This window comes from Schistosoma mansoni, assembly GCF_000237925.1.
Source record: "Schistosoma mansoni, WGS project CABG00000000 data, supercontig 0177, strain Puerto Rico, whole genome shotgun sequence".
NCBI classification, from domain to species: domain Eukaryota; kingdom Metazoa; phylum Platyhelminthes; class Trematoda; order Strigeidida; family Schistosomatidae; genus Schistosoma; species Schistosoma mansoni.
In genome coordinates, this window is record NW_017386061.1 from 364,776 (window position 1) to 391,002 (window position 26,227).

The 26,227-nt window shown below is 34.8% G+C and overlaps 1 protein-coding gene across 1 annotated transcript in view; it reads left to right on the forward strand.

Annotated features, from left to right (window-relative positions):
- Positions 1-1,745: 1,745 nt before the first annotated feature.
- Smp_071970 (chloride channel protein,putative) overlaps positions 1,746-26,227 on the forward strand; it is a gene marked incomplete at both ends in the record, with an annotated part of 34,415 nt that continues 9,933 nt past the window's right edge. The window contains 8 exons of the mRNA XM_018795920.1: positions 1,746-1,964; positions 2,389-2,542; positions 6,565-6,725; positions 8,465-8,728; positions 11,202-11,416; positions 13,888-14,065; positions 17,482-17,693; positions 21,196-21,368. Coding sequence (XP_018646934.1) covers positions 1,746-1,964; positions 2,389-2,542; positions 6,565-6,725; positions 8,465-8,728; positions 11,202-11,416; positions 13,888-14,065; positions 17,482-17,693; positions 21,196-21,368 — 1,576 coding nt within the window. The remainder of the gene's footprint in view (positions 1,965-2,388; positions 2,543-6,564; positions 6,726-8,464; positions 8,729-11,201; positions 11,417-13,887; positions 14,066-17,481; positions 17,694-21,195; positions 21,369-26,227) is intronic.

The window sequence follows — 26,227 nt, forward strand, 5'->3', positions numbered from 1 at the left end:
TATGCTGATATGGTATGGTGACTTGGATCGATACAGATAAGTACCAGCTTCTATTTTGTTTATAACTAACTTATCAAATGGTTATCCAGCTGATATTATCAGTTCTCGTAAAATTCTTCGTAACTAAGCTAACTTTCTTCAAGCTACATGTCTGAATAATAGTAATAATAAGTACAATATTCTTATTGTATTTTATGAATGTTTTTACAAATAATATTTATTAACCTTTTTAGGAATCTGGTGAATATGTTAGTGAAGAAGTACTACAGTCTACTTTGAATACAATGGATATTAATAAGAATGGACAAGTCGACATGTCAGAATTTTTACAAGTATGTTAAAAAATAGGAAAACTTTCTGTGATGTTTTGTTTATTTCATTGGTCCTCAGTTTCTTTTATTTTTTCATCATTTTCTATCTACATGTTTCAGTTAGTTCTTATATAGGAATTTTATTTTATTTTTAACATTCAATTAGACTTTTCAAGTTGAAAAATATTATTGATCATGTTGTTTGTAATAACAAGTCAACATTCTTTGTCCTTAAATTTATAAACAATGAAGTGATCACTTGGTTGTTAGGTTGTTCAAATTTTAACTGGTGGATTTCAGATTCAAAAGTCAATCCACTTGCTATGGTTTGGATAACTGGCTGGTATCATTAACCTTTACACAAATAATGCGGTCTAAACCATTATAGTTCCATCTTTTGCCTTCAATGCTTGTGAATTAAGGCTATATCGAGGCAATACACACAGTATGCACATATACCAATTAGAGACTGACCAGTTGCAGTCCTAAACATCAATGGTAATATTCAAACAAACAATACTAAGTGAATAGTCAGTATCTGTTATCACATGCATCTAATTTGTCTGATATCATACACTATACATAGATTTATTCGTTTTATTGTCAGTTATCTTGTCACTGATATCATTTTTAGAATATTTTCGAAATATGTCTTATTTTAATTATTTTTCAGCTTTCAATTATGATAATTTTTCTCGTAAATTCAATAAGCTCATATTGCACAGTTTTTCATGTCGTTTATCTTGCTAATTGATTTCTATCCTATATTTCGTGTATCCTGTGCGCGGTACTCGGCTCCAAACCATTCTTTTTGCAAGAAGATCAGTAATACTACCCAGTGACAGTTGGAATGTTTCATTTTAAGTGGAGTTTGAGTACATCATTGAATAGTTGAAAATGAAGTCCTTTAGTCACTAAGTCAGAGTTTATAGTTGAATATAACTGTGAATTCAATAAGTGACTTGTCAAAGTGTGTTATTTAAAACTTATTACATTTTTAGTATTTCCACCGTGTTATCGTTTTTCGGCTATTTTTTTATATGACCAATTTAGAAGCTAGTCATTCATAATATAGAAAGTCCGTAAACTTATTCTCAAGTGGTATCGTTGTGGTTTGCTACCAGTATATGGATAGTTCGAAGCTTATTTTATCTACTTGAGTCTGAGTATTATCACCAGTCCTCAGTCAAACATTGAAGTTTGAAGCTATCTTCATAAGCCTTCATCTAGCGAATAAGTTACATTTCGGTTATTTGTAAATGCTTTGCCTTTTCTAAGCATTGTTAAGATCATGCATGGTTCCCATTTGACCTTGTCATCTTTCCTCCTTTTATTAAGGTAAGCTTGGTCAAGTACAAATTTTATTCTCTAATATTTAAACTGGTTCTATGCTTCTCCTACCTGTGTTTTCATTGTCAATTTTACAATATCTAGAAAACATGCTGTGGTTCAATTAAAGCCTGTTGGGATTCTGCCTCTGGATGGTTTTGTGTATTATGTGTCGGTTTGTTAACAGGTTTCATTGCTTGTATCATTGATATTGGTTGTACTTGGATGTCTGATTTAAAAGAGGGTGTTTGTCTAGATGCATTTTGGTTCAACCGTGAACAGTGTTGTTGGTCATCAAGTCAAGCGGATGATGTCTGTGATCAAGTAAGTATGTTCATTATATTTCCTTATTCTTCAATAAAATGCCAATTACAAGTGTTTGGTTGTTGATTTTCTTCAAAACATCAGATAAATAAGCCAACCAGCTTGTATTAATAGCTCAGAGTCAAGTACATGAATTTGTACTTGTTAAATGAGTTATTATATCTATTTATTATTAGCTAAGTGAACTAATGAGTTTCAGTTATGTTGTTTACACCCCTAGGATTATGCAATTTTATTTACAAATTTAGTTAAAAAGCGATATACTAAATAGTCGATTCATAGATGTGCACTAATAGATTCAATTTGAAAAATGATTCGGACACACTAATACTGAATGTTTCGAAATGTGATCAAAGTTTTACTATGTAATGTGTAATTGTTTTGTAATTGTTTTTGTTCTTTTTTTCACTTCTTTCAATTTTAGTGGTATTCATGGTCTCGTCTTTTTATGAACAAAGATCCAACGGGTGAATATCCAGATGCTTACTTTGTTGGTTACCTGTTCTACATTATTTATGCTGTGTTATTTGCTCTAGTTTGTGTATTTCTTGTTCGTATGTTTGCTCCTTATGCTTGTGGTAAGTAAGACGTTTTGTACATTTGACTACTTGTGCTTAAAATATTCTAGTTTGCAAAAGGTCATGTTTTTTTCTAAATTCCGTTATTCGTGGTCATTAAACAAAGCTTAATAATGGCTTAGAAATTGTCTTTGTACATCCTGAGTTATCTACTTTGATTTAGATAGATAAGTAGTATCACATTAGATATGAGAGCTAATGTGAGACTATTCCATAAACTTGTACTTATTAACTAATTAAATTCAGTAACAATTGTTTTTAGAGTAATATCTAATGTTGGAATCCAAGATGCGCGTTCTTCCTAACTTCAGAACTCAGCGATTTGATGTGTATGTGCATCTAAGTGTTTATGTTCAGACTGAGATTTGAACTCATTACCAATCTCTTTAGGAATCAGAATGTTGTTCACTAGTAAGCCTATAAATATGTAGTTTAAATCCTACTTTCTTGAATGGTTATTTTTGAGTATTTGTTCATTGTTAATTATATTATCCGAGTCAATGTTAATACTAGATGGTTATCAAACAAAATTTCGAAAGAAATTATTGAAAACAGAAAGTTGATTATTCAATTCAAAAATATGTTGTAAATTGTGAACTATCACTGCTAAGGGCTGGTGCTTTTACTTAGTTGTTTAATTTCCAATACATTGAACTGCGTTTGAATTTTCTAAGTGTTGAAATAAGTAGTGTCAGAGGATTATCAGTCTTATACACATAGTTCCCTTTATCATTTTGAAAAGAGCAAAATAGCATGAATTCATTTTATTTTGTTGGTTCAGTCTATTAAATTTATTTACACCTTTGCTATACTATACCAATGTGTCTTCAATATAACTTCCAATCAAACCCTTTCGTGTAAGTAATTTAAACACATTATGTAATTATGATTTTAAATATCACAGGTTGTAAGCAGCTAACGAGAACCAACGAAATAAAATGGATTATCAGTTTGTCATAGGTTTGGAAAACTATGGGTTTTTGTACCCTTCATCAGTCAACTTATTCAGTCAAAGATACCTTAAACGTGCACTTTTGGAGCTTCCTTTTAAGTTCCTCATCAGTTGACTTATCCATTACATAAAATTATATTTCACCAGTGTACCAACTTGAACTGAAAGCATTCGGCTTCCTTTGTGACTATTTTTTATGACATTCAAAAATCACTTTCAAAAGAATACAACATCTTTCATACGTTATTTCACAAAAAATAAACTGCTTTTATAACCTGGTCTTTGTTATATAATTTGAAAATATCAACATAATAGCATACAAGATTTACTCAATGCAAGTATGACTGGTCTGAGTGAACTCAACGGATTGACTTTTCAACATTTTACCCTCACTATTATTGAGGCAATGCTTAACTAGTAAGAAGATAGCCTCGTTTGTTCTGAGTAATATATATTCACTAAATTATGATCGCTCTTAGCGAATTTCATGTTGGATAAGTGTTAAACCTGACTGAATAATTATCAGAATATAGCAGAATAATATATTAAAATAACTAATAACTGAAATAGTCAGCTTGTAGTGCCGTGCTTCGTTAATCGTTCACCTTGATAGCCGTTATAATTCCAATCTTAGCGGTGCATAAAGTCAGAATGCAATGAGAGGCAGCAACTATAGTTTATTGTCAAATAACTCAGACCAGAAATCTACCAGCACCTGAGCGAATATCAGCGAGCGAGCTAGCAACAAGCAATTACATAGGCAATTTATAGTCAAATTTAATAAGGGCACAGCAAAACAAAACAAAAACTGATAATAGGATTTGCGTGCATACATATATGGGGAGGTGTATGAGTCATCGAATGATACTTAAGCAATCAATATTTTGGCTTGAGTGTCATCTGCTCTAGTGGTCATAACAGTACAAAGAATATGCAGATTGTTATTCAAATGACGATGTCTGTTAAGTAAGTTAATAAAAAGGCTTAACCAAAATTAACTATAATCGAAATTGTTGGTTGCTATAAGATTATAATCGAACATTGCACTGAACGGCTATCAGAAATTAATAATTTTATTCTTGATTGGTTTCTTATCACCTTTTGAAAGAGTTGTAAGATTTCTTTTTTTTTTTTAAGTTGACCTATAATGCCTTTGGATCATTTGTAGATGCAATCCTTTTTGAAAGACTAGATTACCTAGATATTGTAAATATTATTATTTGATTAAAAACCATTGCTATTTCCTACTTCTAAACATGCTTTTCCTTCTACATAAATCTCTTATTGTTTTTGGCGTGCATCTCTCCAAGTCGCTTTTAATAGTTTGTGATTTTCTATGTAGAGTGTGGGAAAAAGCCTCTGTGTCAAGGAGCTGTCTGTGTTAACTGAGTTATCAGGCTTGAAATTTACTTTCCATTTAATTAATAGCGTTAAATTATATTGTAACCAGTCTCAGTATTTTGAATATACACATGACAAACCGTCGTTTGGATTTCCGCGATTTTCATTTGTCATTCTTTTACGAGTTAATTATCTGAGTGTATTGACTTTCAATCACAATAGAAAATTCTTCGTTGACTATCTCTAAGTTCTGAACAAGATCGCATTGCCGTCAGTCAACAATATACCATGACGTGGGTTGTTAAGTTTATTTCATGTGTCTTGTATGACAAATGTTTAGTGTTTTCCACACCAAAACTAATATAATGATTCATTAATGTCAGTCCTATTTGATATTTCTGTATATGCTAGTAATGAAACAACTCGTTGGTTGTTTAATATATTATTACGATGGAGTTTTTACACTGACTAATGATGTACTATAAGATCATGGTGGAGAAGATTTGTAGCTCAGCTGGATGATTTGTGCTGACGATGTCGTTCAGAGGAACGATGAAAACTCCATAACCAAACCATCCTGCTCAGAGAATAAACTCCATAAAAAAACTATTAAATCATTTCACTTGAACTTTTGCATCCTACGTTCTTCTTCATTACTCTACATTATTATCACTTCGAGTGCTCATTCTGACGTAATCTAGAAAACAAATCTTTTCGGAAAGTGTGAACTTAAGTTATTTTTATTGTTGTTGGTGCCTGGCAATTTGTATCAACCATATCGTGCATGTAAATTAGCATGTATTTCGTTTTAATTTTCAGAATATATCGTTATTATTATCATTATTATTAATGCTATTTTTATCTCATTGTACGGTGTGTAAACCTCAACCTGATTTTTAAGTTTCATTATGTTCTTATTAAATTCTCGTTGTGTAGATTAATGTTGTATTGTGTGTCTATTGATGTCTCAATCCAAATTTGGAGAATTAGTTAACTGAAATTCAAATTTTTATTTGGATAAATAAAAACAAATTGTTTTACAAGTGAATCTATAATGATCTTACTTGTGTAACTGTTTGTTTTTTTCTACATATTCTTGTAGCACCCAGTAAAATATTTCATGGTTGTTATATATATAATAAAGGACAGGAGGACTTTTTATCTAATCACGATAAGTTCAGTTAGAACGAATGTTCATGTTTTAAAAAGCTTACGTAATGGGAAAACGCTTTTGTTACTACAAAGTTTTCTGGAAAATATATTAAATGATCAACGGGATGTCATTCTGAATAGTAGAAATGAAGCGTATTTGATACCGGTCTCCCGGACCACAGATCATTCTCGTTCATTTCGTTTTAAATTTGTACACTTGAGGAAACGTGTGCTCTTTGTGGTATTGAAATGGTTAAAAAAAAACCTACGTTAGTATGTTTCCTCTCTTTTCAAATAGTACTGTGATATGTGAGTATCCTCAATGTATAATGTCATCTGAAATACTCTTCAAATTTATGGAAAACATAAATTAAAGGTGTTGATAAGATATATTTTAATTCATTTGTGCTGTATACAAAAACTGCGTTATGTCACTGATGGTATCTGGTCATTGATTTCGGTTTCCAGCCTTCACTATATGTATATCCCAGATTATCTAGACCAACTATTTAGTTAATGTGTTGTTTTTTATATTAAGGAAATCTATTGCTTTATTTTTTCCGTACTTTGATTTTAGGTAGCGGTATTCCTGAAATTAAGACTATTCTTGGTGGATTCATTATACGTGGTTACTTAGGGAAATGGACTCTTCTGATAAAATCGGTTGGTATGATTCTCGGAGTAGGTGCTGGTTTAAATCTTGGTAAAGAAGGACCCATGGTTCATATGGCTGCCTGTGTTGGAAATATATTTGCTCATTTCTTTCCCAAATATGGTCAGAATGAAGCTAAAAAACGTGAGGCAAGTTTTCTAAGATAAAAGCTGTTGAGAAATAATATTTTACGAACTTATTGTGGTCTATGTTAGACGGTTGTCAACAATCAATGGAAATTATTAGCCTAGGATTTAAGATTTTCAGCACTCACTCCCGACTCCCTGGTTGGGTTCTTAGAGATGATGTAACACATTAGCTAGAGACGTTGTCAGAAATGGCTCAGAATAGAAGTTAATGGCGTTCCTCAAAGTGTTAATAATTAATCAAAAATCAGAAAAAAGTCATGCGCGAATACGAATTAACAAAAATATTATTACGTTAATCATTGTGATAAAGCCATTTACATTTAGTAACAAGGATTAGATAACTTGAAACCATCTAAGCAGTTATTACAACCAATCTATGTATGGTTTCTGCGAATAATTCAGTTCAAAGGTCAATAATATCTAACAACATTATACTACACATAATGTAGGGTGTAGTGACTAAGAAAATCAACCTGAACACGTTTTTAAAAAAAACAACCACAAAACTACCGTACAACCTAGCTGCCATCTTCGTTCACGTGGACAATCATTAGCTATTCGTTCTGATGGCATATATTAGCTTGTCTATATGTACGCTTCGAAATCAACAGGGGTGTCATAAGTCCAATTTTCAAACTAACGGGTAAAATACACGTGACAACAATATCAAAGGTCGCGTCAGTTTATAACTACTCTAAGTTTTTGTTTTAATACTAATATCATAGTTGTCATTAGCGACTATTTTTGTCATGTATCATTGGACAAATAGTTTCGTTCCTACGATAAAATTCTAATGACCCACTTTTTCAAAACGAATTTGCTGATATTATGTTTTGAAAGAACAAATAAGGCATCATGAGTAAACCTCCTACTGTAGAAAAATTGTAACCGAAATCGTTTCTTTGGGTTTGCTAAGCCACCATCATTACTTTTAGGCTAATGAGATAAAATCTATTAGTTGATATACACATGATACTCTTCATAGACATTAAGTGTCTTTATTGTTTCAACTTAATTTACTCTAAGCGTCACATCGAAGTCAAAATTGATTAAAGGAATGATTTGATCAAAATTGTTTGAATTTTTCGAAGATAGTTTGTTTAAACCACTGTAAATTTCTCACCACAAGTTATGTAAGTCTCAACTTTGATCTCTCAATGTAGATTACGAAAAAAGTCAGTCAGTCATAGAATCTGCTACAAATATGCCCTGAACCAAGTTACCCATATCACATTATCACAACGGGATAAAATTAGCGAAATGTATAGTGAAGAAATCGAAATAATATGATAGACAGAAAGAAAAGATATTTGTCAAGAAATATTGGAACTTAAGGTCTTGAGGGGGATAAGGAGTGAATCTAACCGGGCCACTATGCTAGATTCTGAGCCATCTCATTCAATGATTTCAACCTCTGGTCACCGTTACTGCACAGACCCTATCTAGGTAGTCTGCATCTACAAAAAGCATGCTACTACTTGTCTATCGATCTTAATTGTGTAGTTTTCAGTATTTTCCCAATGAATATCACTTCGTGGTGAATATTATTATTATTTATCATCATTTCTTAAATTGAACAACTTCCTTAAAATCAAACTATATTTTACTGATTTCCATTTGTTGTTGTTTTTACATTCTGGTTCTGCTTCTTTTTTTTCTACCTTCAAAAACACTAGATCCTTTCAGCTTCAGCGGCTGCTGGAGTTGCTGTTGCATTTGGTGCACCAATTGGTGGTGTTCTTTTTTCACTAGAAGAAGCTAGTTATTATTTTCCGATGAAAACAATGTTTCGATCATTTTTTTGTGCCATGGTATCAGCTAATGTTTTGCGTATTTTAAATCCATATGGTAGTGATAATATGATTATGTTCTATGTCGATTATCAAGCACAATGGCATGTAATGGAATTAATTCCATTCGCTTTACTCGGTTTACTTGGAGTAAGTTGTGTGCAGTTTCAGTCTACTGCTACACATATTAATTAATTAATTCACATTTTGATTTTTACACATGATTAAAGGTAGTTTCTTGTCATGTAAAAGTGTTGGGGAAATCCAGAAAACTGAAAAAAAACCAACAGATGCTCTGGAAACTCTGTAAAACATTTTATCCAATTGTAGTGAACAAGAAGGCGAGTGAGGACAGCCGAATGTATTTGAGACGACAATTACAGACTATCTCACTTAAATCTGACAACCATACAGTAAACAGTTAATTTGCAAACCATCAATCAACTGTCTCAATCTTGACCATCCCTTCTGCAAATATCAGTCCATAGTCTCCGATTATTATTAATATTATTATTGTTCATGCATTTTCATACCGATTGTGTTTCGTTTCCGTTCTTTCCTTATCGATCTTTTACTGAAATACATTCAACGTCCGACCATCGTTATAGACTACTTGTGTGGATATAAGTAGCCCACACCACAGTACGGGTGAGTTAAATGACAACGAACGATACCCATGATCAAGAAAATGACTGCTATAATGATGTCAATATTTAAATATAATTTTCCAGCTTCTAGTGAATATAGACAACGTGTCAAGAAAATATATCTGGGATATTAATCCCAACGGTTAACTAAAGACAATGTCAACCTAGAACACGGTTATCTGTTAATGTGCATTAACTGTAACCCTACACAGCTGCTATATATATATAGATAGATAGATGATTTCACACATATTCCATGTTGACTTTTATATAATATACCTGTTAGTTGGAAAACTATTTTAACGAAAGCATCCCAAACTGTTTAGACATCTGCTTGGCACGAAATTGCTTATTACTTACTTCATCAATAATAAAATAATTTACTTAACAGTAAAATTAGGATAAATATAAGATTAGTTTATTTTCTATTTAGTTTTAATGAAACAATTAAAACCCTGTCTCAAATCTTTGGAGAACAGTGATCTCTATTTATTATCCGTTATCAGTGCTTGAAGATAACGAAAGAGCGAGGAGATGACTGGGTGAAACATGCAGGAATTGTGAATCGAGAATGTGAGATGTTCAAATTGTTTTCCACGACAGAAAACCAGTTTAAATGCCTTGTATTTGTTTGTAGCCTGCGTTCACCCGAGGATGCTGACATCCGAACAAGAATCCTAAGCAAACTTGAACATTGTCCCAGCATGACCCTGCAGTAACTAACTACTGAATGCCAAAGGTTAGTGAATTTGAAGCATGATACATCAATGGCAGAGAACGATTACCGGTTTCTCCACGTCAACACAGTCGAGAGAAAGGTTTTAAAAGGTCCTAGCACGCAGAATTATTGTAACGACAGCAACAAACCATCTTCCTCATGCTGGTTATGTGGCGATTGACATTTCTAAAGGTTTGTCTGCTTGAAAATCATCGTTGTACTATATGTTCTAGAAAAAGGAACAAAGAAAGTTATTGCAAAACCGACAGCACTGTCAACCGGAAGTGTATTTTAGAAGATTCAAACCACGAACAGCGAAGGTACCGGTAGCTCGTTACAGAATCGGCTCCCATAATCGTAGAAAGTATGTTTCTCTCAAGATCAATGAATATGAAAAGCGCTTACAGTAGGACACAGCTTCCGATATAAGACTTATAATCAGAAGAACGTTGGAGAAAATTGGGAGATCGAGAATATATTCAATTCATCAATCAGCACATAGTGCATTCGAGGGGAAGCTATATGAATCAAACAGATGCTCTTTTTATCTCCTCACCATGAATAGGTATCCGGGTTGTAATCTCTGTTAGTTGTAACTAGACTTTTATAGATCGGTTAATAAGTGTTATATCAGCAGTCTTTGTGTCAGATGGTCTTTGCACTGATATTTTATTATCTGTACAGAGCTTCAGATGATTCTCATTGTCCTATTTACTTACGCTTGCTACTATTCATGGAGGAACCCTTTAATTTCCATCTAAATGTCCGATTGACACTTTTGAGTCTGTGAAATACATTTGAGTGACAAATGAGACTTTGTTGATACCGGAATTTCGTCAGTAGAATAGCTGAATTGCAAAATTGAACTTGGGAAACATAAACTCTGTGTAAATATCTTAAACTGTAGAAAACGCGATATTATTGAGTAGGTAGTATACTTGTGGAGGGTTCAGAGTGGCGTCAATTAATTGAGATCTCCGGTTTTGTGCATTATTTTATTATGGTGAATTGTAGAACTCGTGACTTATTGTTTTCAACCTTCCCGATTTTGATCCTCTCAAATCTAGTCATAGAGTTAGTTTCCATATATTGCATTGATTACCATAATATACTGTTGTCACTCGTTTAGGTCAACATGTCTTTGACATTTCAACAGTCTAATTTGAGACTAATCAATATTTTTTTCAACCTTTCCAGTGGATATCATTTAATTGTTATTGTTTCTGACTTTAAAAAAAATAATTTATTCATATTACAGGGAATTTTTGGTACAGTATTCAATCGAGCAAATCTGTATATATGTCGTTTGCGTAAAACCACTTGGTTAGGTAAATATCCTGTTCGTGAAGTACTTGTTGTTACGTTAATTACTGCTATTCTATCATTTCCACATACTTATCTTCGTATGAATACCAGTGAACTGATTAAACTTTTAGTGAGTCGCTGTTCTCCAGGATCTGATTTCTCTCTGTGGTAAGAATACAAATGACATTTATGCTTATTGACATGATACTTATTGATTACATATAATTAATTCCATAGTTTTTTTTACTTTAATGGAGTTTCATCCTCTGGGATGGACTGTTTAATTGTGAATTGTCTATTTTCCTTTTGTATAACAACAGGCTGAACATCTATCTGAAGTTCTGATTAGGTTATCTAGAGCTCAGAGAATAAAACTTCACCAAAATCACCAACCTGATTCACAAATCCTTCTCGTCATCTGAATTGTATTGGTGGATCTTACTTAAAGATTAACAAACAAATCAACTCATTGCTTCAATCGACTTTGTTTAACTAGGTGCTCAATATGGCCGATAGAAGTCGTTAGTAAGAGTTATTCAACGTTAATCCACTACATACGAAGTGGAGGTTTAGTTTTCTTTAACTTTAGGGTAATGATAACAGTAGTGTTAAAGCATAATTTCCTACTGATGTAAAAGTTAGAATGTTCAAGCTTTTTAGTAGCCTTAATAAACCATGTTTACTGTTTGTTTTGGAGACTTTGAATGCAGTGGCTACTCATGAATTTTCCCAATATTGAATTCAAAACCATCAAAGTTAGTATAATGTTTCAGTTAAACCTTCAAGATATCTGGAAAAGAACTGTAGATAATAGCATTATGTTTTGGTATAGAATAAATGGAACTTAATTAGAAAATGTAATGAAGGATACACATTTCGTCCTGTTCGGGACTCGTCATCTCGATTTCACTGCATATATAATATCTTAATTGGATATTGAAATAAACAATAGCAGTCTTTGGTTTGTTAGCTTCTCATCTTTCACTTAGCAAAAAACAAAACACACCTAGGGACTTTAACTTCAAATTTATTTTTCTGAGCAAATGAACGGTTTTACTTTGTCAACTTTACAGAACTAATAAAGATAGAAATACTCGTAACGGTCGATCGGATTAGACAACGTAGGTATTACCTTGAATTGAAAAATCTTTTATACGATTCAGTTAAACGCATTTATAATACTTAGCTTGCACATAGAGTTCGGGATGTTTTCAGTCTTTTTGACAATCCTTCCTCTGATAAGAACAAATAAGCTTCACATTAAATTCAATGAATTTCTTTCATTTTGTGTGTTCTCAATATTTTTCACACTCATATACATTAACTAATTTTTATCAATAAGATATTTTGCAATTATGGTTTTCTGGGGGGAAACGTGTTTAGAAAGCGATTCTGTTTACTGATAAGAGAGTAATCATTGATTTTCTCGTACAATTATATGAACTTATATATATTTAATATTACATGGCTTACAACACACATAGAATAAATATTTTTTATCAAACAATAGTTGTTGTTCTTCGCGGTTACATGATAACTCATAGTTTAAATTGCAAGAATTACACTGGTCATTATCATCAGCATGATTTAATTTTCTTTGTAATTAGTAACTATTAATATACTTTGGTAGTCTGATACATCTCTGTACAATTCACAATACTTAGTGGTTTTAAAAAAAAGCAATAATTAAGATTTTGAATGATAATACTGGTTCTCTACCAACTGGACGTTCGAATACCTTTGTAACATTTCTCTTTTGATTTCTGTTAGTAGGTTCTGGGTCCAGACTCCGTTTTTCTTGAATCAATTTGAGGTTCTCGAGTAGTATGACCCACCGTTTAAATAAATAAATGTTTCAAGATTATCATGTGTCGATGCGCACTACAACTTATTAGGATGGAGTAGCCATGGGCTTTAACCAATTCAGTTATCTTGGGAATGTTGTCATCTCTTTTTAACAACCTGAGCCACCTGTGGCGCAGCGGTTTATCCATCTATCGCTCAGGCGACAAATGTACTGTACACCCCTTTCAATAATTCTGGCTTGGGTAGGACTAGTTTCAAGAACAGCCGTGAGTGGTGAGGTAACGGCGCGCCACCGATCCATGGTGACAGTGGCTGTTGATTCGAGCAGTGTCGCTGGCTACAGATCACCTGGTTGAGGTCCACACAAGTATCGTAAGCAATTGTTGGAGATCTTATTTGACTTTTTTGAAAATCACTCCTATTGCAGATGCTTTCATCATTATTCTAGCTTCAATATTGTTCCGTACCTTTTATTCCTCCGTTTCATTTTGAACGGTAAACTGTGTTTAATCTTTATTATCTTTTATACTAATAGATTTTAAACTGTTTTGCAAATATTTGCTAACTTATATCATTTTGTAAATATAGTGTGGCAACTCGGGCCAATAAGCATACACTTATTACAGCTGGCCTCATACGATTTCTCTAAACTAAGTGCACAAAAATGTACAGAGTGAATAAGTCATATTATTAATAATCTATCATATCAATTTCTCATGTACTTATCTTTTATTTACTTTAGAATAGATAATCATTTTCTATATCATGATATAATGGAAATTCTGCTTACAATTTCCACCTCTTGTTTTGTTTTTTCTCCCTGTTTTCTTCAGTGATTATCATTTTAATACAAGTAACCCAATGACTAAAGTATATCAGAATTATCCTGCCGGACCATCATTATCTACAGCAATGGTATTATTGGCAATCGCATTGGTTTTAAAGCTTATTCTAACCGTTTTCACATTTGGTATTAAAGTACCTACTGGTTTGTTTATTCCATCGTTAGCAGTACGTATTCCTTGTTTTGGTCATTTCTCTGGCAGTTACTAGTAAAAATGCATTGCTTTTTTTATTTGCTAAATCTATGTTAATGATCTTAGAATTGTCTGAATTCCGGATCCAGTAAGTTCCTAAATGACTTAGTAACTGATTTCCATACATCCACCATCCTACAAATAAAGCTTAAACTTTATTTCAATTTTAGTTTGTGTAAATATTTTCTCCTAAAATTGGAATCAGTTTGTGCCTAGGTAGTTGTTAACTGCAGAATCATTGAGCTTATTCTGATACGAACATGTTTTTTGTCGAACTCGATTGGATAAAATCTGTTGTGCAAAACACCACTTCGACGTTAATCCATCCACACGTTAACATGCTCTAGGAAAAACGAGACTTTCAGGTTAGCTTTGTATTTTTAACAGAAGTGTTACGTTGAAATGGAGCAGCTCTGATTATATAGTAATGCCTAATGACCTTAGGACGCATAACAAGGCTAACAAACTAAAAATGGTTGAAGCCGATCAGGTGATAACATAGACCATTGCTTGATTATAAATTTATGAGTTGTTATTGAGATTGTCCTTTACAGAAAACACTAATATATAATGCCGAAAACTAAGTTACCAGCAAAGAAAGCAGGAATTTATTCTGTCACAAGTCATTTTTTGAGTTTTTTAAAGTTATGGAAAACTACCAAAATTATTGGCAGTTTGTAGCTAATGAAATTGCGAAACTATGAAGAATTTACCAAACACACTCATCAGCTAGGTATATATTTCGGACATACAGTGTTCTCAAGGAATCATCATTTCCACTACTCAATTATTCAACGGGAATTTTTCTATTCGTTTAATTATTACAGTGTGTATATATAGTAAACGAGAACTCGGGTGGGAAAAACCGGTTTACTATTTAATGCACAATTACAGAGTTATTTCGTAAAGTGTGGAAACTATACATCAATTGTCTCAAACTTCATCGTTCCTTCATTGCTATTACTCTTTGTTTACATTCTCGTTCTCTTCAATTCCATCTTCATAACCTTCTGCTTCCAGGCTTTCCACTTCTGATTGGTGTTACATACTACTTATGTCGACAGACACAAGTAGCATACACCACAAATACTCTCTTAAATAAAATTATTTTTTTTAGGGATATTTAACACTATCGTACTGCTTTATTCTTGAAGTTTTACAGTTCAGTCATCAATAAGTTAAGTGCTAAACATATAATCGAAACAGGCCATAGAACTGATTTTAACTTGGCTTTTGTGTGTTGTATAAAAGTGTGAAAGGGCGTATACTGAGGTTTATTGAAGCTTTAGCCATACGAAAGTTCAAACCCCCTTTGTGTACTCAAAAACAGCAGTTTTAAGATCCCCATGGAATATATTCAAAAATGAAGAATATTTGAGCGAACAATTGTTCTCAATAACTTCATCATCGGGCTCTATAGTTATAAGTCCATAATTATTATGATATTTTATAAAGGCCAAAATGATGCACGTATTAGTTAATTTGACAATGTTATATGTTAAAAATGGTGAACGTTTGCATCTGTTACGACATATATACTTCAAAATTGTGTCATTTGTAAATTAGAAACGTCATTTAATAATGGTTAAAATGATTTGGAGTAGTGTCCAGTCACAATCAGTATAATAGTAATATAGAAAAAATGAAAATGCAAAAAATTGTGTGAATAAAATTCATAGCAGGAGAATTTTGTCTCGTCAATTGGGATAATAATGATAAATAGTAGTAATAGTAATAATAATAATATTGTTGTGTGAATATAATACGCAATAAGAAGGGTTTTATCAAAGTAATTACGATAAACAAATTGGGAATGATGTGTGTGAAGATTAAGATAGAGGTAACCAAAAAAATAGGGGGTAAGAGGTTTATAATTTTCAGTTTAGGTGTCCGGTGATTCAGTTGTAGGCCACATTAAACATAGAGGCTGGATATACCTTTTCTGGATACATAAGTTTCGTTTTCTGAAGTTGATCCAGGTGGCTTCGGCTATGTAGAGTAACCGTAATCTAGCTCCTTGAGGTAGATTTTTCGGAACTTAGTATAAAACAGAGATAGCTTCCTCTATTTCGATATGATGTTCACTATCTGTCAAGTGAGTAAATTTATGTAGTAGTATAGTTGTGTGTGTTAATGTGATAGTGTTTTTGTCATAATTGATAGTTGATTGATTGTAAATACTGTAAAATAAAGTTTGAAAGGATGTGGCTGACTGATTGACTAGTGACTTCTTGACTTATAGAGTGAGGACAGTTGAGTATTAGTTGATAGTATAACGTTTTGTTGATTCTGGACCGTAGCTGTTACCTTGACGTGGTGGTCAGGCTTGCCTATCGTGATGACCCAACCGAGCTATATTGGCTGGAACATATGTTCCTGTAGGTTCTACCATCCCAGGTAGGTCGATTAGAGAACGGTAAGACTAAAAACAGCAAATCAAGGTCTGAGGGCGAAGTCGTACTGCTGACTGTAGAGGGGTGTGACAGCAGTAAGGTGTTTCCCTCGGACAATCAGCATCTGCAGCGATGTTGCCTTCTCACAAGGAAGGAAGGGGTTAGAAAAAGTCGTCTCTAAAAATGTCACGCGTCACCTTACCTCACGGATTTCCGTCTCCGCCGGTAAGGCTTTTTGAAGAACGGAGCTAACGCGTCAAAAACCTCACACAAAAAGATCGTGCGCGACTGGCCTCAAGCAGTTGTCCCTTGGGCCCTGAGGTCACGTTTCCAGGTCGTTAAAACCGACATTAATCCAACTTCCTTTTCAGGTCTTCATTTTTGAATATGTAAAAACAGTTTGTTCTCACCCTGAACCTACCCTATAATATTAGCTTGTTATCCAGAGTGATGAGGTTACGGATCGTTTCCACATTATTTGCTTTATTATCCTTGTCTCCTCTTACCCTCCATTTCTATTCTAGTTGACCTTTTATTTTTATATATAAATTTTCTTAACAAGTATATGTGTGATGAAATTGTTCGAAATGTATTGCGCTAATATATCATACAGTTCTGATAATCATCGTCTTCTTATTACACTATCGAAATCTATCAAAGGGACTGATTGCTTTGAATTTATTATTTACATTACAATGTAAAATACTGTTGAAATCAAATGTATCCTCTGTTATATTAGGAAATTAAGTGGATTTATGCTCTTAGAAAGCGTTTTATTCATACACCTATGTATTATATAATGCTAACTCCTAAAATCCTGAAGATCATCAGTCTTACAAATGTATATATGCACATATCTATGTCTTTTTCATATAACTCTCATGTCATATTATCTATTTTATATTTTAATGAAGTGAATTATGGTTTATTGTTTTCTTTTTTCTCTAAATTCTCCACCTCTTTTAATTTACTTTTTCTCTCTTTTAATATAATTCAGGCTGGTGCAATTATGGGTCGTATGTTAGGTATTGCTACTGAACAACTTGTTGTAGCGTATGCATCACATCCATTTATTGTTAAAATGTGTAAATCATCCCAACCGTGTATTAATCCAGGACTTTATGCTATGGTTGGAGCAGCAGCTACTCTTGGCGGTGTGACTAGAATGACTATATCATTAGTTGTAGTTATGCTTGAATTAACTGGCGGGTAAATTTATTGTTACTATTTTTTTAAGTTTTATTGTTATTATTTGTCGAATTGCTGATACCTGCTACTGCCTTACTTATTTCAATGAAATAAAGACTGGTATTAATGACTGCAAATAAGGAAAGTAAGATTGATCCAATAATTCATAACTGATTAAAACGATATAAACAATTATAATTGCACGTATGTCATTAGTATCGAATTGCCAGTGGTGTTGTCACTACTCAATCAATAGTTCATTTTATGCGTACGATTTAAAAAATCTATAGCTGGACTCTTTCAAATGAGAAATATATTAATCAATTGTTTTCTTCTTGACACAATCCTATAAAACTTATAACAATTTGATTGGGTTATTGCGTCATACCATGTAATATTCTTTATTGTTACTCTATTTTTAAGGTTCTGTAGACCAAGAGGCTCTGTGGCAGTGCCTGTCATTGAAAGATGTACGTCGGAAGTACATAAACCTTGTGAAGGCTCTTAACTCGAACACTACCAGTCGAGTGAGAGCTTATGGCGAACTGTCATCTGATTTTGCAACCTCAAGTGGTGTCCGACAAGGCTGTTCACTATCTCCATTTTTTTGTTTAACTTCAATATAGACCTGTTGCTGGAAATAACACTCTCGTCGACTGAATTATCAGGAATTGATCTTCTACAGGAGGTTCACTTATCGACCTAGAATACGCAGATGACATAGTCCTGTTTGGTGAAGACACTGACAAAATGCAGAGTCTTCTATTGGAACTCAGTAATAATGCCAGGATGTTTGGGATGCGTTTCTCCCCATCCAAATGTAAATTGTTACTCCAGGACTGGCCTGAGTCAACACCTGAACTAAGGATAGGGAGTGAAGTAGTCGAACGCGTGGACAACTTCACTTATCTTGGAAGTCTGATCAGCCCTAATGGGTTGGTGTATGATGAAATCCCTGCACAGATTCAAATAGCTCGTTTGGCTTTTGCCAACTAATGTCATCTATGGCGAAGGCGAGATATCCGTCTATCAATTAAGGGACGAATATACTGCACAGCAGTTCTCTCTGTTCTACTTTACGGCTGTGAAACATGGCCATTAAAAGTAGAAGATACTCGTAAGCTACTAGTATTTGACCACAGACGTCTTAGAAATATTACTGGCATCTGCTGGGATCACCGGGTAAGTAATAGTGAGGTTAGACGCAGGGTATTAGGGAATGATGGTGAATCAGTTGATAAGGTTGTGAATCTTGATCAACTGAGATGGTTGGGCCACGTGTTAAGTATGCGTGAACACCGATTACCACGACGCGCAATGCTGACTAGTATTGGTGATGGTAGGAAGAGAGTTAATGGTGGCCAAGCCGAAACGTGGCATCAGTGCTTGAAGTCACTTACTTCTAATCTGAGCCATGTTGGTAGATGCAGATTACTTGGTTATGGTCTGCGTGACTATCGTAACCAATGGTTGGAGACTGTGTGACATGGCTCAGAATCGATCACAATGGCACCGGTGTATACACTCTATCTTTCCTTAAACCTTGAGATTAAAATTGCTTCATAACTTTTTTCCTTCCTATACTATATCCTTATATACAACCTTTCTTTTATATATTACCACCACTAAATTAACTATTGCTATGAATTCGGTGTTCATCTTGTTGTGCTAATGAAGTATAGCAACTTGGACCGATGCATATGTGTGCCTGGTCCTACGTTGTAGCTGACTGATTGACTGATTTTTAGGATTCAGTAATTAATTAAGAGAAATTAGTTAGTTTTGTAGAGATTTCCGTATGTTTTAAAGGTCTGATTTATTCTGGTATTAATTTTAATTAAAAACTTATTCCATTGATTTTGGATTCACCAAGAATGCCAAGTGACAAGTTTGTTCTGTATGGTGTTCATAATTGTCATTGTAATAATCCATTTTATTTAGACTAAAAGCATGGATTTCAACAGGAAGTTTAACAGTATCTAGTCAATTCTAATTCACATAAAACACAAATTGATTTTGCTTTTGATGTGTAAACATAACATTTCCTTGATTATAAATTATACTTAGTCAATCTGAAGTTTAAAAGTTATCATCATAAGGTGATATCAAATGGTGAATGAGCGAAAACCATTAGGCATTAAAAAGAAGCTTTTTATTCTTCATTAATTCTCTTCAGTGATAGTGTCCTCTAATAGTCTCACTAGGACGACGGAACTTATGATTTTCAGGTTTTTATGACCAACATGTTGCTTCTAGACAACCATATCAGAATCCAGTGATCTATGTGTCCGACTTTAGTCGATTCGAGACATTATTATTATTATTATTGTCAATAGTTCTATTCAGTATTATATGTTAAGTACAGTATGGAATTCTCAGTACAAAATATTTCAATAAGTTTTTCTTAAGAAAAAGAAACCATCAATATATATATATATATATATATATATATATATATATATATGAAATGAGTAAACAAACTATCTGCAATTCAATGAAATGTTTTCAGGAACATAAGAAGATCTACAACTTTTAATTAGCAACATGTTTAAGAGTAATAGGTAATGCACACAAATTTACGAACTATGAAAGTAAATATTGAATAATATCAAAAGCATGTAGCTCTTTTATATAGATCGAACGGTAAACTTTCTTCAATATCACTAAAACATAGGAAAGCCGAATTGTGCAGTGTTACGAAGAAAGCAAATACATAATTCAGTGATGAGTTGTATCTCTTGGCTATGAGAGTTAATTTATTGGTTTTGTAAATTATATACATACATCGGATCGTTCTCTACGCAATATCGACTACTTCTCGATCAAGACATTGACTGAATATTTAAAATGTTATATATTTCATTGGTATCTTTTTGATGTTGTTTCAGTTAGCAATTATTGAATAAATAAATTTTCACTTACTGTCTTATTTAATTCCTTGAGATGGTATAACGGTCTTGTTTCGTTGTAGTAAGTAACAAACAGTAATTATTCCACAGCTGTAGGAAATAGCCATACCACTAACAACAGTAATCAACGTTTTACCAAATTATGACATGTTCTCATCATCCAGTATCATATCACATAGGTTTAATCTCTTGATGAGTTGTGAGTGTTTTAAATTAAAACGAACTAGTTTTTTACTGATGCTAATCTTTGTTGACAACAAACTTCAAATTAAGCAAACTCCATAAACATATTTTCTATTGGTTCTTAATTTATTGTAGTGTTTTCTCTCTGGTAATATTAAAATACGTAAGATGATACTTCATCAAATTCACATCCGTTCAAGATAACAAACAAGCGGTTTCACGTAAAGCATCACTTTTTTCATGAATGTAAGTATGAGTAGCTGAAGTATATTTACCTATGCAAAACCTAGATTCAAGTCTTCCTGCTGACTGCTTGCAACATGATCTTATTCGTTATGTTATTATTGTCTATTGAGTATCTTGCTATTAACAATAATTATTCTCGTTTTCTTTTCTTTTTTTTTTTAATAAAAAACAAATACCATTTTTAGTTTAAATTATATAATTCCATTAATGATTGCAGCTATGGTTAGTAAATGGACTGGTGATCGATTAACAAATGGTAGTATTTACGAAGAGCATATACGATTAAATGATTATCCATATCTTGGATCGTATGATGAATTAGATAATACATTAGTAGCAGCTGATGTAATGCATCCACGTAGGTGAGTATACAATTTTAATTTTCAATGACTTTCTATTGTTCTTCTTTTTTCTTTATTTGTAAATTATAACTTCGTGATAATATTCTTGTTACGTCTGGCCGATTGTGAACGCTATTTCGCTTCCCTAAGCTAGTTCCGTACCCCCGAGCTAGAACTATACACCGACTTGAAGACCAGAGAAAAGGCACAAAGTATGAGGGAAGCACTTTACTACAGGGTTCATTTATGTACAGAAAATATAGGGATTTTATAGTAATTTAAGAGTCCTTGAGTTTTTACTGAAAGTTCTAGAATACTGCTAAACATAGTAGCAGTGTATAAATCAGCCAATCAGGATCTCCACATGTGACTTCCATTTTCGTTATTTAAGTAACATAACTTCTAATTAATCGCTGATTGGTTGAAATGCTCCTTGATGACTCCTGAGCTTGTTATGTCGCTTGCGAGAAAAATGCAGGCTGAATGTAAATCATCATTTCGGTCAACCAATAGGCACATAGGGGTCATGCTAATCCATCCAATGGGGAAGCTACACGTCGACATTCTAGAACATTCCCCTAGCAGTGATTGGATGGAATGTCTGTGGCTCTTCCTGGGCTTCCTAGAGTCTACCGACGAGCCGTCCTTACACCTCCCCTCTTTGAAGTTTGTGACGTATGACTTCTTTTAGGATCTGCTTGAAACGTTGCTGTTGCTCTCCTTTTTCTGCTCAGCACCCTTGTCGGCTGTGCGATTTCACTTTTACGTTTTCTAAGTCGTTGGTGTCGGCATTCTTCCGGGCTTTTCTGCGTTAGATCCACCAGCATGTGGAACGGTAGTCGTGTATCTGTCGCTGTTCTATGATCTTTCCTAATCTGATTAATGCATCTGATACACTTTCCGTCCCTACTCCGGACTAAATAAAGTACCTTCCCGATACGCCGTTCTATGACGCCTGGTTTCCATTTCTGACCGCCTTGATACCACTTTACAAGTACTTTCTCACCCACCTTTAAGCTGCGGTCGCTCGTCGGATACTCATGTACAGGCCTTGTTGTTTTCTTGGGTGGTAATATTCTGTCGAATATCGTCCGGATTTTCCTTCCAAACATACATTCTGCTGGTGACTTCCCTTCTGGCACCACCGGGTTAGGTGTGACTCTGTAGGTCATTAGGAATCTTCTGACCACCTGTTCCGGGTTACCTTCTCTTTCCCCCTTAAGCAAAGCTCTTTTAATCGTATCTACAAACCTCTCAGCTTGTCCATTGGATTGGGGATGGTATGGAGGAGACTGAAGGTGCCGTATACCATTTTCACCGCAAAACCGTTTGAACGTTGAAGACATAAATTGAGTGCCATTGTCCGTTACTAAGACTTCTGGGACGCCGAAACAAGAGAGCAGACTGGATAATTTGGAAATTGTGTTCTCCGACGTCGTACTTTTCATTTCATATACTTCCGGCCACTTTGTGTAGGCGTCCACAATGACTAAAAAGTTCCTGTCTTGTATCGGGCCGGCGAAATCCGCGTGTAATCTTTGCGAGGGACCATCTGGCTTCGGCCACGGTTGTGGTTTTACTTTCATTGGGTTCTTCGCCGCTTCTAGACATGATTCGCAGCTGTGGCACAATTGTTCTATATCTTGATCCATAGAAGGCTAGTATGCGTAGCTTCGTGCCAGTGATTTCATTTTACTCATTCCCGGGTGCCCCATATGAAACTGTTTGAGTACTCGTCTTCGGAGAGTGCTGGGGATAACAATGCGTTGGCCAAACATGATGCAAGAATCGACAATTGTGAGAGATTCTCGTCGACGGAAGTATTGTAAAATCTCTCCTTGCAATCGTCCTGAGGGCCACTTATTGAGTAGAAAATGGCGGATAGTCTTCAAGGTATTATCTTTTTTGCTTGCTTTTTTAATATTTTCAAATGTGATCGACAAGGCAGCAATTGCATCTGTTAACACAGCCTGAACTTCCGCTTCGGCTTCTACTGCGGCGACCAGTACGTCTTCTCCATGTTTTGCCTGGGAACCAATCAGCCTTGAGAGTGCATCAGCTTGTCCAAAATTCGTCGTAGGATGGTATTTAATCTTGAAATCATACCCCAAGAGCGTTGTTGCCCATCTCTGTAAGCGGTTAGCTGTATAAACAGGAATACCCTTCTTGGACCCAAAGACTGTCAGTAAGGGTTTGTGGTCTGTTAATAATGTGAACTGCCTACCGAATAACATCTTGTGGAACTTTTTAACGCGAAGATAATGGCTAGTGCCTCCTTCTCTATTTGACTGTAGTTTCTTTCTGTCCCTGTCAGTGATCTGGATGCGTGGGAAATGGCTTTCTCGGACCGGTCAGAGTAAATATGTGAGATCACAGCTCCTATTCCATAGTTCGATGCGTCTGCTGCAAGTACGATAGGGAGTGCTGGGTCATAATGTGCAAGCAGTAGGTTTGAGGAGAGCAGCTTTTTCAACTTTAAAAATGCATCCTGACATTCTCGTGACCAGATCCATTTGGTATCCTTCTTTAGCAAATCATTTAACGGTGCACACCAACGATGCAGATCCGGGAGAAAAACACCATAATGGCGAATCATTCCCAAGAAAGAACGCAGGGTTGTTACATCAGTTGGTGGAGGCGTTGTCTTAATCGTTTTAACGTTTTCTGGGTCAGGTCTCCTTCCGTTCTTGTCAATTATAAATCCCAAGTAATGTACCTGCTCCATGTAGAAATCGCATTTTTCAGCACGCAATCTGAAACCATAATCCTCTATCCGTTTCAGAACCGTATCCAGTTTTTTATCCAAGTCTGCATAACCTTAGAGGCATCATCAGGTTTTCTGAGGTCGACCTTGAATAAATCTTCGTATTTCTTGAACCAGGTTTCAAAAGTAATACCAGGCGAACTTTCGAAATTAAATTCATGGATAGAATTAATAATATGGTCGACATTAGATTTGGAAGCCGCCAAGGTCAGAATACTCTTAAGAAAACTTGGCACAGTTGAACATGAACGCTACAGTAATTTCATTCTTACAAAGAACCCAAGAGATTTTACTTTTGAAGAAACGATTGAGATTTTGTCACAAATCTTTGCTGAACAGTCGTCCTTATTCAATATTCGTTATCAATGTCTGAAGATAACAAAAGCAGCTGGTGATGACTGGGTGAAGCATGCAGGTTTAGTAAATCGTGAGTGTGAGCGCTTCAAATTATCAACTACGACAGAAGATCAGTTTAAATGTCTCGTATTCGTATGCAGCTTACAGTCTCCGGAAGATGCCGACATCAGAACCAGAATTCTAAGTAAAATTGAACAGTGTCTAAATATCACCCTTCAAGAGGTGACTACTGAATGTCAGCGTCTGGTGAACTTGAAACATGACACCTCGATGGTAGAAAATAATGGTCGACTTCCTTGTGTACAGGCAGTCAGTGGGAAGAAAGATTCCTATATGCAAAAGCAGAACACAACCATTAGGAAGCCTCCATCCACATGTTGGTTTTGCGGAGAGCTACATTACAAAAGGTTCTGCCCATACAAAAACTACCGGTGCACCAAATGTCAGCTTAAAGTACATAAATAAACATGTTGTAAAAAGAAGATGCACCGTCGTTCATCAAGTGTTCATTACCGAAGACGTAAAAACTGTTCATCAACTAATAGAATAATGGTGGCATATACCAGAACAGAACATAATCGAAGAAAATATGTGACTTTAGAGATTAATGGACGCCGTGCCCGTCTGCAGCTTGATACTGCCTCAGATATTTCACTTATTAGCCGGAAAACTTGGAGTCATATTGGCAAACCCTTGGTGCTCCCTACAACTCAGCACACAGTGCATCTGGAGGAAAGTTAAATATTGTCGGAGAGATATGCTGTCCAGTTAAAAAAGGTACTGTACAAAAGAACGCGAAAGTATATCTCACAGGAAGTCCAGGACCAGACTTGCTTGGTCTTGACCTAATCGAAATGCTACAGCTGGCTAACCAGCCCATTAATTATATATGTAGTCGGATGAGATCGGATGTACCCACTGAGCAAAACCTGAGAAACATGGTCCTCCAGAAACATAGTCAAGTGTTCACCGAAGAACTGGGAGAATGCAGAAAGGTGAAAGCACTACTAACCGTAAAGCCGGGAGCAAGACCAATGTTCAGACCTAAACGTCCCGTACCTTACGCAGCTCTACCAATTGTTGAGCAGGAATTAGAACGACTCCAAAGAAGCGGAATTATAGAACCAGTAAGTTTTTCTGATTGGGCAGCACCAATAGTGATTGTTAAGAAACTTAACGGAAACATCCGGTTATGTGCAGATTATTCTACAGGACTAAACGATGCACTTGAAGCACACCAGTATCCATTGCCAGTACCAGAAGACTTGTTCGCGAAAGTGAATGGAGGAAAGTATTTTGCAAAGCTGGATTTATCAGAAGCTTACTTACAGATTCCAGTTGCTGAAGAATGCAAGCATTATTTGACGATAAAAACGCATAAAGGATTATACCGATATAACAGACTTCCCTTTGGAGAAAAGACAGCACCCTCAATCTTCCAACAAGTCATGGATACCATGTTACAGGATATTCCTGGTTCTGCTGCCCATTTGGATGATATACTTATTATGGGTACAGATTATGCAGACTTGGATAAAAAACTGGATACGGTTCTGAAACGGATAGAGGATTATGGTTTCAGATTGCGTGCTGAAAAATGCGATTTCTACATGGAGCAGGTACATTACTTGGGATTTATAATTGACAAGAACGGAAGGAGACCTGACCCAGAAAACGTTAAAACGATTAAGACAACGCCTCCACCAACTGATGTAACAACCCTGCGTTCTTTCTTGGGAATGATTCGCCATTATG